The 15000-nt window shown below is 36.2% G+C and overlaps 1 protein-coding gene and 1 long non-coding RNA gene across 2 annotated transcripts in view; one reads left to right on the top strand and one right to left on the bottom strand.

Moving 5' to 3' along the window:
* The window catches only part of LOC137983868 (uncharacterized), a 14669-nt gene extending 80 nt beyond the window's left edge, over positions 1-14589 (top strand). Inside the window, exons 1-5 of the long non-coding RNA XR_011119034.1 lie at positions 1-386; positions 487-597; positions 4463-4527; positions 8839-8921; positions 9450-14589. The exon at positions 1-386 is cut by the window's left edge and continues 80 nt beyond it. This is a non-coding gene — a long non-coding RNA (uncharacterized lncRNA). The remainder of the gene's footprint in view (positions 387-486; positions 598-4462; positions 4528-8838; positions 8922-9449) is intronic.
* Positions 14590-14670: 81 nt separating this feature from the next.
* Positions 14671-15000, bottom strand: part of LOC137981543 (uncharacterized) — a 1542-nt gene continuing 1212 nt past the window's right edge. Inside the window, exon 1 of the mRNA XM_068828641.1 lies at positions 14671-15000. This exon is cut by the window's right edge and continues 1212 nt beyond it. Within this exon, the coding sequence (XP_068684742.1) occupies positions 14671-15000 (330 nt within the window).

Below are 15000 nucleotides of genomic sequence, written 5' to 3'. Positions count from 1 at the left end.
AACGGTCTGTGGACTCCATACTAGAATGATACCTATAAGTGAAAATTCGTCGTCGAAGTTAAAGTGTCGTGAGGTGATCAAGGTAAAATCGTTTACGTTTACCCGTATATTGACACTTCTGGATGTTTCTACGGGCAAAAGCTTCTAAAATATCAGCTTTTGATGCGTGAAGATCTGCAACGAAGTTAGCTTGGGCGGCGAATCCGACGGAAAAGGCATTTATGGACGAAATTAATCGAAGCATTTAACTTGCTGTTGGTTGCAATCCCAAGTGACATAATTATGATGCACATCTTTAAGCCTGAAGTTGGTACTCAGCCGAGGAGTAGTTCTTGTCCTAAAATGGCTTTCGTGATCTTATACCAATTCTTGTGAAGAAGCACCAGGTATTTCTTGAAATATTGCTTGGAGATTTCAATGTTTTCTCTTTATTTAACTTAATATAAGCGGTACACAGCTTTTAGAGTATAAATTTGTCGTTTTCAGTTTCAGGATATCGACGATCTGAAACTTCTAGGTAGTAACACAGCGCTGGTTGAAACCTTGGAAATTCCTTTGTGTAAAATCCTTCGGAAATGTTTAACAATTTGTGTGAAGGTTAGACTTAAATTAAGTGTTAATTTATACACGTCTCATGTTGTTAATATTATAATAATAATTATTATTATTGTTATTGTTGTTGTTATTATTATTATTATTATCAATAAAGGGCAAAATTACTGAGCGCTGATTGGCTGAGACAGAGGGCATTTTTTCTCAATCCAGGGCATTTTTGGTAATCAAGAGTAATTTCGCCCTTTATTGATAAACAAGTAATCGCATGAGTCCTCGTACTATTAAGGATTAATTGCACTTGTGTTTTGGAAATTTTCCAAATTGCCCTCGTTCGCTACTCGGGCAATTTTGGAAAATTGCAATTAATCCTTAATAGTACTCGGCCTCATGTGATTACCTATACTAATATCATGGGTGACAAATTACTCCTTAATTTAGGCGAAATTTCAGCGTTAATTTATAATTTCACATGTAAAATGACAAAATTGCCATGGTAACATCTCTTGTATCTCAATCAGGGCCAAGATGGCGTCTAGATTTAAGACAGTGACCATTGAAGAAGTTACGAAATTAAAAGAAGCGGCATAAAATTTAAATACGTGAAAGAGCACAATTAACTGGGTGAGAGTTTTTGAGAAGTGGTGTGAAGAAAATAGCCTTGAGAAAAACGTGGAGATGATTCTTCCCAAGCAGTTGGATAACGTACTCGAACAATTTTACAATTACGGTTCTGAGCGTAATTTGTCACCCACAACATTAAAAGGTAATCAAATGGTTTTCTCGCAAAATTAGGAAATAATTTCACTTGTGTTTTGTCAAAATTTTTCACGCGTGTGAAATTATTTCCTTATTTCACTCGTCGCCATTTGATTACACATACTTATTTCATTGTCTTTCTTAAATTAGAGTATCTATTTGTACTTATTTTTGTAAGTTATTTGTAATAATTCAGGCCTTCTGACAGGGTGCGATTAAAAAATGCAAATTATGCGATTTTTTCAGGGCAGATTGTGCGATTAGAAAGGCCAATTATGCGATAAATAATGTAAATTATGCGATTTTTTTCTCAGCAATTTTGAGCTTGTTTTATAAGGTTTCAGGTTAAGAAAAACACTTTTTTGCTGCCCTAAAGACATTTTGAACACAAAGGAACAGTAATTATGTATCTCGATCGACATTAGTTGGGATAAATAGAAAAAAATGATGTCTTCAGCACTACCGGTGCACCACGTTAAAAGTTGAAAGGACACAGCTAACATGCCAAATGAATGATCAAGGTGCTCGTCAACCACAAACTTCCGAAGATGGTCAATCACAATAGGGCCATACCCCCATTTATACGAGAGAAAATAAGCCGCGGCTTACAGAAGACTCGAATGTTCACCCCGTATAAATGGTACAAAATCTACGTTCACGTCTTTTTCAAGCCGCGGCTTATATTGACCTGGGAATATATATTCGTATAAATAGTTCCTTTTGGGTATTTGTACACCGTTGCCAGAGTAAGCCGCGGCTTATTTTCTCTCGTATAAAAGGCCCTAATATTGCACGACGAGAAAAACGTCAGTCCATCGTCCACGTGGAGCTACTTTCTTGCTCGATCGTGAGCTGTCAGATTGGGCGGAATGTGGGAACTTCCTTCTTCGTCGAAGAAAAAGCGAGCGTTTTCACAACAAACTTATCCATGAGTAAGTTTTTATCAGTTTTCAACGAAAGAAACTACATTTTGCCGAAAAACTTACAACTTCGCTTATTTTTCACAAATCTCTTCAAAAAGAGAAGGCAACTGTGTCATTTCAGTGGTGTGTATATATGGGCGTGTTTGTGTTGCACCAATAGAAGGAGACTCGTACCAGGTCCCCGACATGAAAAATAAAGCCTTGAACTTCGAATGTTTACGAATTCGAAGGTGACAAAGTTTTTTTAGCGTTTTTCCAAGATAAATCATCTTAAAAGTGGCGTATTTATGCAGGAATTTCTAAGAAACGTCTCGATTTATGTTTCAGTTTATGAATTTTGTGCGTCCTTTTGTGAATTATGCGATTTTTCGTGAATTGTGCGATCGGATGCGATTTGAGGTCGATTGTGCGAAATCGCACCATCGCGTAATATCAGAAGGCCTGATAATTACAGTATGTCAGCTAGAAATGGTCAAACATTTAAAACTAACATAAGCCACAAAACCTTAAAAATTATTATAATTATTATCATCATCATCATTAATAATAATTTTGGTAGTAGGCCATTTGCAACAAACTGGTCACATGACTGACAGTTGGTGAACTTAAAGCTCGGACTTTAGAAATTCCAGAAATGGAAATATTAATTCATGTTTGTCTTAGCCAGAATACAAATTTTCAGAGAAATACCTCTTAAGGTAAAGAGTGTATCTGTATGACCATTGAAATACTCAAAAATTCCATACTTTTGTGTACGAATGAAAAGCTTTTGCCCTCCAGTGTAATTTTTCAGAATTATGTGTCACAAACAACGCTCAGATTCCTACATGTATTTTTACAATGGGTCGAATGAGTAAGAATAAATATGCGAGGGTGGAACTTTTCAGACTTTTGAAGGAATAATTTTAAAGCAGTTTGAAAAGTTAGAAAAATAGAAGGATTTGTATAAAGATCATTGATTCAATGATCTTTATACAAATCCTTCTATTTTTCTAACTTTTCAAACTGCTCTAAAATTATTCCTTCAAGTGTGACTGGGTGGCAAAGCGTCCTTTTCCCATACAAATCCTTGTAATTTCTTTCAACTGTAACGGCACCAGTTTAAACGACATGCTTACAAAAATCGGCATGGTAGCATATTTTGAGCTGCTCTTTTTATTTCTGGAAAAAAGCAGAATCATTGTGTCTATGGAAAAAAGGTCATGTGATGACTTGTTCCAAAAGGCCTATTGTAGCACATGCAGAAGAGCAAAGCAAGATGCCCACTAATGGTGTCATTTAGGAACTGTGGGAATATAGACCACTTTCATAATTAATGGTGACCTCCTTTACATTCTTTTGTGTATATGTTAATTAGACCTACTGCCCTCATTTGGAAAAAAAATATTCATTTGAAATTTGCTCGTCGTAGTGAGGCTAGAAAGGCTTATTAGGGTTAACACAAAAGAATATACAATCATGTACACTGTATTATTTGGCCACCATTATGAAAGAGGTCAATGCATGTATGGATGATTTGTGATTTTAGGTTTCTTGGCTGCTCTCTTTGTGAGGCTGGCTACTCACCTTGATTTCGCATGTGGGCCTCAAGCTTGATCTGTGTTATTTAATTATGTGACTTTAGACCAAAATTCAACACACATGTAAAATGTTTTATATGATGCATCCAGAATAAATTGCCATTTAATGAAATTCAGTGATCATCCTCAGTCAAAACCTATAATAATTATAGAATAATTTATTTGATTCAGAAAAAGGCAGCTTGAATGCACTTTCCTTGATTATTACCAGTGGTAACTGGAATACTGCTGCTGCATCTACTACTCCTAGCACTGTACTTCTAGTACTACTGCCGAGTAAGTGCTAAGTGCTACTGCTAGTACTCCTACTACTGCTGCTGCTGCTACTACTACTACTACGAGGGTAATTAAGAGGATGAGTGAAATTAGATTAAAAGGAGTTGAAATAATTATTGTTTAATTTTAAGTTTGTAGAGAGTGTTGTATATGTTGCACTATACATTACATGTACATGTAGATACTGCAAAGCCATAAAGCACATCAGCAGCATCGTTAGGTCATTAAGAAAGCCACCTGCTTATCAGAAAAAGGTGAAATAAATTTGTGTGACTCTTTCAGTGGCATAATGTCAGTACAACTACTGTTGTTAATTCTATGTTTTTGTATACTAAAAGTACAACATACTAGCACGTGTCTAATCCTGTTTAGGAAAGAAACCGTAACATCAAGAGGAAGGGGACAGAAATCCCCACTGTATTCAAAGGAAAGTCATGGTGGGTATTTTAATACATGTACCATTGCTTTTTGTATAATTTTATTTTACATTCATGACCTTTCACAAGTTATCTTTGCCCTGAAGCGATTTAATTGTTGAAGTCATGATATTGTATTAAGTACATGCACCTTTGCGTAATTCTCTAGTGTTGGGTTAACCCATTCACCCCTAAACCGTCCTAAACCGGCCATACTTAGTATTTTACTCTGTCTAACGCCAGACATTTTTACTCATCAATGAAGAACCCCCAGGAGTCAATGGGTTAATGTACACGTAGTTGTAGTATTTATATCAAAAAATTAAAAAACTGATACAAAAAGGTACAGTCTGTCTCCGCCCACAAATAGCAAAGGCTAATCGCGGTGGGCGGAGCTACACGCATTCCGTGGTTAAACCGATCAACTAATTATTTTAACAAATAAAATAAATAACAAAGGACAACAGCTTAAACCATTATCAATAACCAATAATTATCAGTACAGTCACGATACAAGCTGCGGCAGAATTGTAGGTTTTGGATAGATAATGTTCGTATTCCAACTTTGGTGAGCATTTTATTCTCAAACATTCAGCATGTTCATTGATGTAGTGTCCTGGTGTTATCATCATTCTTGCCTTGGATGCAAATTAACACTCCAGAACCAAAGATCCAAAAGAAGATAACAACAGTAAAGATCATGTTGCTCCATTTCAGTGTGCAATATGGTTTTAGACTGAAGAGAGACTACATGTAAGTTCATTACAGTTTTGCTTGCTGTTTAAGCAGCAGTGAAAGATACATGTAGACCTGAATATTTCAGGGCTGAACAGGATTTGAACCCTGACCTGAGCGTTGCGGTTGCAGCAGTATCACAGAAGTCAGTTATCACATCCCATTCAGGCCTAATTTTTTCAGTTCAGGTCTGTCTTTTGCTGCTGAAAGCATGAAACAAAACTGTGATGATCTTTCACTAATTTGGTTCTCCACAGTTCAAGTATGTGCAATTCATATTACATGTCACGGTTTTGGACTTATTGGTAGTATTTATTGGTTTTGGATCAATATAATTATTGTTAATTAAATTAAAATGTTCTGATAGCCAAAAAACAATCAGATTCAAGATGATTGTAGAAATGAGTGCAGCAGTAAATAGACCAGCAGGTACATGTAACAATGAATATGTGTATATTAAATGTAATACTTACCAGTACTGATGCAGTTGCTGAAGAACGGTATCTTATCTGACTAAAAAATCAATCGCATTCTTACACCAGTGTTCAGAAGCTGCAAAAATAATAGTGAAGATGTTAAACTGTGTGAACCGAAACCACCTTTAAATTAATTAACCTATTGACTTCCAGGGGTTTCCCATTGATGAGTAAAAATAATCATCTGGTGTTAGACAGAGTAAAATACTAAGTATGGCTGGTTTAGGCCAGTTTGGGTGTCAAAAGGTTAACCAGCAATGTGTGGTGTATGATTATCAATTTGATCTGTGCAATGCAAAGTACATCAGTTACACTGGCCAGCACTCCATTAACGTATTGATGAAAACTGCTGGTGCGATGCTTTAATCAACTGAGCTATGAAGCCACTAAGGATCATATACAAAAATTTGGTTTTATCAACGGAGTTGATAATGTAAATTGGCCACCGTACAGAGATTCTAAAAGCTGACGTTTCGAGCGTTAGCCCTTCGTCAGAGCGAATCATGGATTCGCTCTGACGAAGGGCTAACGCTCGAAACGTCAGCTTTTAGAATCTCTGTACGGTGGCCAATTTACATTATCAACTCCGTTGATAAAACCAAATTTTTGTATACTACTTCCCCACCGACGCAGCACCACAGTTTCTTTAGAAACTACCCCTTCATTCACTAAGGATCATAGCTTCACTCGATTTCATATCTGCTGTTCAACATATATTTATTTATTTTTATTGAATACACAACAGAATTTTACATTATACTTGTCATGAATACCAAGAAATGAAGATACAAATAAAAAGAAAAAGAAAACAAATACAACTTATAATAATTAATTATATGACATACAAGCCAAACAGGATGTAATAGGCAGCTATACTGACATGCACAGGAACTGAGTGAACAATCAAAGAGGGCGAATAAAGTAAATTGAATCATGTAAATTTCTCAACCTTGTATTTAAAATTAATATTATTATTAACAACTTGAGACAAAATAATTTGAGCTCTCTTTTAGGTTATTTGAATAGGTGTAATACGTCATGTATAAAAAAGGTAAAGTTAAACTTTCTCACAGTTCCATGCCCAGCAAGGCTTTGCTTGAACAAGCCAAACACGATTTTTTTAGGTTCTGGATTAAAACTAGTATTGTTTGTGGCATTAATTTAAACCACCCCACCACTTGACGAGTTGAACATATGATTTGTTTCCTATATCATTACATGTACATTCATTGGTTCATTCATCACAGGAACACTTGAACCCACAAATGACAGTCGCTTTATTAATTAAGCTCAGTTGGTTAGAGCGTAGCACCTGCATAGTGAGGTCATGGGTTCAAACCCCGTTGAAGTCCTGAATTTTTCAGACTTCTCTACGGAAGTGCAAAAATTGCGTTCATAACTGCGAGGATCATTATAGCTCCACTTGATTTCATATCTGCAATTCAATATGTGGTTCATTTCATACATGTATATCATTTCATTCATATAATTAAAACTGTTGGTGACCTTACAAGTGACTTTTTGGTATTGAAGAAATGCAATGGAAAACTAGTTTGTCTAAGTTACCAAGCTTCAACACACAATTGGACACTGTCCGCACAAAACTTTTTGTTTAATTTGAACATACTTTACATTGTATACATGTTAAGTACAACACTATAAAAATATGTGTTAATGGTTTCCATAACCTCACACCATATAAATTAGTTTATACTAGCTTAAAGATTCTTTTTGTCACTTGAAAGTGACGTCATCACAGTCTGGGTGAAACGTTGGGTAACACTTATTTTGCTAATTTTTTTTCTTACATGTAAAATTAATACTTCTGTCAGTATCTCAACCCTCTTGGATAAATCTTGATTTGCTGGGGGATATGACATTGCTATTTCCAATTAGTTTTAGGGAATTTTAAACCATTTCAGCAATATTGCTCTTAGCCAATAAATGTATTGTTAGCAGTTTCCCTATGCTTTGTTGCACATACATGTAGGATACACTGTAATGCAGAATTGTTGTTACTGTAATATTGATATTCCGTGTTTAATAATATACATGAAAAAATTACTCGATTCTGATTGTCTGAGAGCAGTGCAGTGCAGTTCAAGTGTAACGTAGTGCAAAAAAAGTGTAATAGTGTAAATTACACATCAAAATTCTGGATTATGATTGGCTAATAAACATTACGCTTTGGTCAGAACCAATGAAGTGTTTTGTTTTCAAATTAAGCGTGTGCCCTGGATGGCACAGTTTTTCCCTGATTGCGTGATATGCGTGCGTTCCTTCTTCTTAACCATCTCGATTTTTTTCATATATAATTTATTAAGAGGTAATCACATGATTTTTCTCGTGCAATTTAGAATAAATAATCACAAGCAAATTTTTTCAAAGGCTAAAGAGTGCACTAGCCCTACAGACTCATGCAATTTTGGTGGTCTTTGAAAAAAAATTACTAGTGATTATTTATTCCAAATTTCACTGGAAATCACAACATTTCATTACCTAAAACTACCAGTAACTAACAAGTTTTGAAGTTGAAAGAAGGGTCTTCAATTGACCAGTATTATCACGGTTGGACTGGATCAAGCATCAAATAGAGGCTGATGCAAAGGAAAATAATTTGCATTCCTCTGCATGAGCCTCTATTTGATGCTGATTCCAGTCCATCTGTGAGAATATGAAACTTGTCTATTTATTGTAATGTTGCCAAACCAACAAGACCAAAGTAATTACACACCAGAATATTTCCTGAATGAAATACTATACCTGTCAATCCTGTCAATTAACCATACATGTATGTAAACTGGAGTCATATATCCTAGTCAGAATTCTAACCAATCCAATGCAGCTGCTGCTGCTAAGTATGGGAAACCTACACGTAGAGTGACTAAGTTGCAATAAAACTATTGGTCTTAGCTTTGCATCTGACTGGTTGAAATATTCATGCAAGTTTTTTTAATTCCATTAATATTATAGATCAAACTTTAAACACTAGTCTTGTCTATAATTAATCTCAACAAAATTATAATCAACTGGGAAGCCCTACAAAAATGTTTATTAATTAAATATTTTCCAGTGCTAATTAGTTCCTTTTGAATGGTACACCTGCCTTTTGTACATTTAGGAAGTGTCAGACTATGATAGTCAAAGATGAAAGCAAATAAAAGAAAAGGAGTTGGAGTACAAATGTAGTTGAAGACACGTTTTGTAAGTACAATGTACACACATCGACTTGACAATAAAAAAACTTTGCCAATTTCATTTTGCAATAGCCTTTACACAGCATTACATGCAGGACAGTTGATGGAGCATCATAAGCGCCTTAATTGACAAACAGGAAATGTTTGCCATTTAAACAACATCAAACAAATTGTTTGGTGACCAAACATGCCCCTGAAGTGAGTGGCCAAACGGTTAAACATTTTTGATCTAACTCATCAAACTCCTCAAGTTCGCCCATCAAGCATGAGAACAAAAGAAATGTTTTAACTTGTTTTTGATCCAATATTTTGTGGCCTTCAATTTTTATCAAACACGACCAAACACGATCAAAGAGCACCAAACATGGTGGCCGAATGGCAAAATGGTTGGTCACCAAACAATATGTGATGTTGTTTAAATGCCAAGACAAGACAAAATCATTCTCGTTATGTATAATAATTATTATGTCAAGTTACTGTTACAGTAAATTGGTTATTAAACCCTGACAGGAAATGTTTGCTCTTCTGTTTGAAGGTTCCAGAAGATCAAGCAATTTTTGTGGTCAAGTAAAGTCTTAAAAGTTTGGCATTCTTTACAACAGCAACTCAAATAAAAGTGATTTGTTAAGGTTGCTTGGACAAAGATTGTTTGACGAAAATAATGTGCAAAGAAAAAGTAAAGAATTTTAAGAAAACAACTAAACCTTTGAGTTTATAATACATGTTTCAACAGAAACTTGTGCCATCCTCAGTTAGTCAGAATACAAGCGACGGAAGCTGAAATTATAATAAATAGAAAATGCTTATGTGAAAAAATAGTAACAACTGAATGAAGTATTGCGTGAAATTAAAGATAGTTTTAGATTGGATGAGTAGCACAATCATGATGTACATTTGGGAAACCAGTATCTTGAACGAACACTTCAGGCCATATCTCCGCTCGTAAAAAGTGCTAGCCACTCACATTTCGCAGATATGCTTCTTACATATTATGTAACATTTACTATGTAGATTAGCGAAATCGGTCGCTTAAGTTTAGAATAAACGGATTCGGTTGTCCACTTTGGGGACAAAAAAAGGCGCGTCACGCGTAACAGGCAAACTAGTAAGACAAGCACAACAAGGTTCTTCAGACGGCTTGTACTTTATTCCTCACAACGAAATCGACAACATATTTCACATATACAATGTTGCAACCAGTAAATAAAAGAATTGTGGTTAATTTCTCACCAATGACTGAGAAAAGAGGGCGAAAAGCACAACAGTCTTGAGCGTCACGCTCCTAAAATTGCAATTTGCGTCTGTAACCCACGGATGTTTTGTGGTTAGGCAGAATAAAATATGGTTCGAGAATGCTCATTTGTGGTAGTTGCTTTGGAGAAAGTTTTACCGAAAATTTTCAGCACACGAGAAGCCAGAGCGTTTTTTCTCAGTCTGAAACACTTTGTCCGCCATTACAATTTGCCTTAGGACCAAAGCACAGCTTCGCAAAATGTCCTCTGTATCTTGCTTGTCCGAGCTCACATTACAAAACCCAACGAAAAACATAATGCTCATCTCATGTACAAATTACACGCCAAAGCTCAGAAAGAAAGAATTCAAATTGTGAAAGAACGAGATCTCTTTGTGAGTCTGAAACACTTCTTGACGTTCAGAGGTTGACAAAGCGAATTTAGAGCGTGAAAGATCCAAAAGTTTCCCCTTGCAGATCTGCCATTACGTTTCGAAACGTTCCCTCAGAGCAAGCTTTGCTACCAGGCCTTGACTTGTTTTTATCCAGTTAAACCGGTTTTTTTTTGCAATCCATGTGGAAAATTTCGCGGGAATTTCTCAATTGCGAATCAAGCGAAGCATATAATCAACTCTGAAATTAACATTTCTGTTATGTCAAAAGTTAAAAATGAGAATATTTCGGGTTATTTAACAAAATTTTTTAGGGTAATCTAGGCAAAATGAGGAAATTACCATGCCTGCAAGGGGTCATGGGTAAATTTAAAATTGCTTATTTTTGATCCATCGGTACAAAAAAATTTCATTTTACATTAATATATCAGCTTAAGAGGCTATTTGATTTTGTCAGGTTCCTTTTCATCCAATTTTATGACAGCATGAAAAATTTTGTAAAATTTCACTATGTTACACAAATGTACATCATGATTGTGCTACTCATCTTGACATAGTGTAAATACAGTAAGTGTTGATTCAAATAGGGTTGTTTCTCTGAATACAAATAGCCTCTTTTAACTTGAGTTGAAAACTGGTGGAGACGTGATCTAAAACGCGAAAAAAATTTGCTGAACATGAGGCGTGACAATGTTCAAAACTCTGCAGATGTTTGATGTTTGTATTCTGACTACATGTAACTGAAGATGGCAGAAGTTTCCTTTGAAACATGTATTATAAACTGAAAGGTTTTGTCGTTTTCTTTAAAGTCTTTATTTGTCTGCTGCTATTACGACACAAAGCAAGGGACTAATAATGATGTTTAAGTAAAGATCCAATGTCATTTAATCAACTTTTGAAATCGAATAAAGTATTAAGGCTGTTGTTTTGTGCCATTACATGGGCATTAAAATGAATTTACCCATAGTCATTATTTATTAATGTTTATCAAGAATTAATGAACAATGAAATGAATGTAAATGCAATTATTATCTGTTAATAGTTATCAAGGTTATTAGTGCATTTTATCATCTACTTATTAACTGTTTATGGTTAGAAATGCATTTTTATCAGTGAAAATAAGACTACATGTATCTCTTGATGACCTCAATTGTTAACATGTACTTTATTCGTATTTGAAGGATTGATAGAATTGTATATTTGATAAACTAAGCATAAAATTTGAGTATCGTTTTGCAAAAAAAATGTGGTATTTGATATATAGAGGATATTACATGGCTGCGAGGAGATACGAAATTTCTCTTCGAATGTCGAAAAATATTTCACGAGTGAGCGCAGCGAACGACTGAAATATTTTTCAACATGAGAAGAGAACTTTCGTATCTCCAAGTGGCCATGTAATATTCTATAAATATAAACACCAATGAAATAGTAAATCATTTCACGAAAGGCATCGAAAGGCGCGATTTTCATATGTAACCATAGTAACAGTGATATTTTCACATGTGAAGATATCATGTTTTTGTGCGAAAGCTCACTTGGTATTTCATTGGTGTTTATATAATAAATCTATTTACTGTAGCAAACCTTGATGTTGTAGAAGATCTGTTGCCATTAAAAGTTATGCCAGTGGAGGTGTCCTTGTCAAATGTTTCTTGGGATTTTTTTTTTAACCAGGTTTTTTTCGTGGTCACGTAAGTGTTCATCAGTCGGAAAATGGGTAGATTTCTCCGTTTTATGTTTTTTTATTTTTTTTCGTGTCGGTAAAAGTCTTGCCTGTCTCTCCCCTGCTAAGTGGTGTCTTTGTACATAGAGCCCTGCTGCGTGTATTTTCTTAGGATCGAGAGGGTAGTGGGAAATGCGTAGATTTCTCTGGTGGACACATTATAACGATTAACTTAACCGGCAATGGCGTCGGAAGTCATGTAGCGCGAATGGCATTTTAGTGGAGCTTTGAACAAAATATACCCTTATGAAGCTCAATAATGGCAAATCAATTGGATACTGAACAAGACAGGCGACAACATCGACAACAATCTGTCGCCCGTCGAGCCGTCTTTTACCAATTGTGCTATTATGTAGAACACTGAAGATTCGCAGGGCAGCGATAATAGTGAATTCAAAGACTAGACTGCAGACCGGGGGTAAAATGCAGACTGAGGGTAAAATAAATATTAGGCCGGTAGCCAGGTTTTTAACCTCAGAAAAGGATCTCTTTCGTCGTACGAACGTGTGAGGACCTGTGAGCCAAAGGGCCTCTGCTGGTATGACTTCTGGGTGACCCCTTAATAACTTCTTACTAACCGAGCGCGAGGGCCGTACTGCCAGGGAGATATTGGCCCGAGGTCGTGGCAGTACGGACCAAGTGCAGCGAGGTCCGTACAAAAACGACCCAGGGCCAATATTCCCCAGTATGGCTCGAGCTAGCTCGGTTAGTAAGTAGTTTATTATATGTTTTTTTAATTACCTTTTGCTTTGTTTTTGCAAGCCCGTAATCGGCCCGTGGGCCAGTCACAATTAGCCAATCAGAGCGCGCGTTATATCGGCTACAAACCCCAACTTGAAAGAAATTGCCTGGAACGCTGCACGTACCACAGGCAACCCAGTGTACCCTCACGGAGGGTCTAGTTATTCAAATACTCTCTTTTGTTTTAGTAATCCAGTATGCCTGCTGGTCACGTGAGTGAAATCGCTCTATTAGTCAAGATAGGAAATTGAAAGACCCTCAGATTTTTGCTGTAACGGGTACATCTTTCAAAGATCTCCCTTTTCCATACGAAATAAGGGGAGGATTTTAAAAATTTTCTCAGCAAAAGCTGGTTTTATATAAGATCCCAGTTTAAGAAAATCTGTTTGAGATGAGGCACTGCATGATGGCTGATACTCAGTAATAAACGGCAAGATCTTTTTGCGCGCTTTTTGTTTACTTGTAGAGCCCGCATTCTTTTGCTAAAACTGACTTTAGATGAGAGCATGTTCACAAGGCTTATGTGGATAACCCCTGTAGCGCATTCTTTGTTAGAATTGTGCGTTGTTTTCTTCAAATATTGGTTTCAGGGAAGCGTTAGTTCTGAGAAGCCCTGGGGCTTAGCCTTTGAAGAGGCCTTTCCTGACCCCCAGAGGGTGACGGGAGGTAAAGTGCATGAACTCTGTGAACTGGAGAGTTTCTGTCGGTTTAAAGTGCGTGCGCACACCAAGAGTAGAATGTCCTTGTATCCTGTGAAAGGAATAAAAGATGTGAATCTCAGTCGTGAATTTTACAGTCGAATGATGGCTATTTGCTGTAGCTCTGTGAAATTGTTTATTCTTCTTTGTATCTTTTCTAAAGAAGCGGCTTGTATGGACTTTGCGTTTAAAAGTGGTTTTTCCCGTTAAACAAGAAAGAGTTTTCTTTCCAGATAACGCTCATAAATTTTTTGAGGAAGTGAGTAGGTAACGGAGGGTTTTCAGTTTACGGAATATTTTATATGTTCTATATACATTGATGGACCAGGCGATTAGTAAGGCCAGTGGTAACGAAGATAATTAGACACATAGTATAGTAGAAAACCGAAAACCTCATTTTAATGCTTAAATAATAGCACTAATTGGGACACCTTGGAGAACAGATTGCTGAAGGTGCTCCTTGGTTAAATAAAGCTTATTATTATTATTATCTCGCAGTATAAAACTTTGGAATGCTGTCCACATTATGAGTAGTATAGGGCGCATAACGTAATCTTCACCACTTGAGAAGCTACACTTAGAAGTCAAAAAAGTTCGGTACGGAACCTTAGTACATTTCTAATATACATAATGGTATTAATCTTTCTACTTAGAGAGCTAATTCAGAATATTATTAAATTCTCTACTCTATAAAACCTACGCAAAAACATGGTGATATTATCTCTACTAAAAGCCTATTTAGAAATTTATTCAGTTTTTATACTCTCATTATCTCTTATAAACCTACACGAGGGCATCATAATCTGGTTATCTCTACTAAAAGCCTATTTAGAGTCATATCAAACTCTTATGCACTATAAAAACTGCGTAGAAAATCAGTAAAATACAGATTTTGCGACAATACTTGTGTTTCTGGATTTCTGAAGAAGAAGCAAAAAACTTAAAATCTAGTGCCCTTAGCGCCCTGACTAAGTATTTATCTTAAATGTTCTGGCAATGTTCAAAGTGTTTGAGATGACCGACTTCTGCATGCGCTCAAGTACACCCCGCGCTCTCGCTCCTATTAGGTTCCTCACCGACTTCTCTAGATGTTTAGAATAGCCACCCAGTACGTCAATTATTATGTTGTACTGTTCAACCCTGTAACGATTATATCTCTGCTTCAGCTCCCACATCATGGGCCCATACTTGAGTGTCTTTTCCTCATCTTTCTTGGCTCTACTCTCAATCCATGTGCAGCTCATTTCAATTGTGTAAACGTCTTTCCTCTCGTGGCTGACAAGACGCGCGTCGATCCG

Source organism: Montipora foliosa, chromosome 13 (genome assembly GCF_036669935.1).
Source record: "Montipora foliosa isolate CH-2021 chromosome 13, ASM3666993v2, whole genome shotgun sequence".
Classification (NCBI taxonomy): Eukaryota; Metazoa; Cnidaria; class Anthozoa; order Scleractinia; family Acroporidae; genus Montipora; species Montipora foliosa.
Note: the sequence above shows the minus strand (reverse complement) of the source record. Positions and strands in the feature narration are given on the sequence as shown.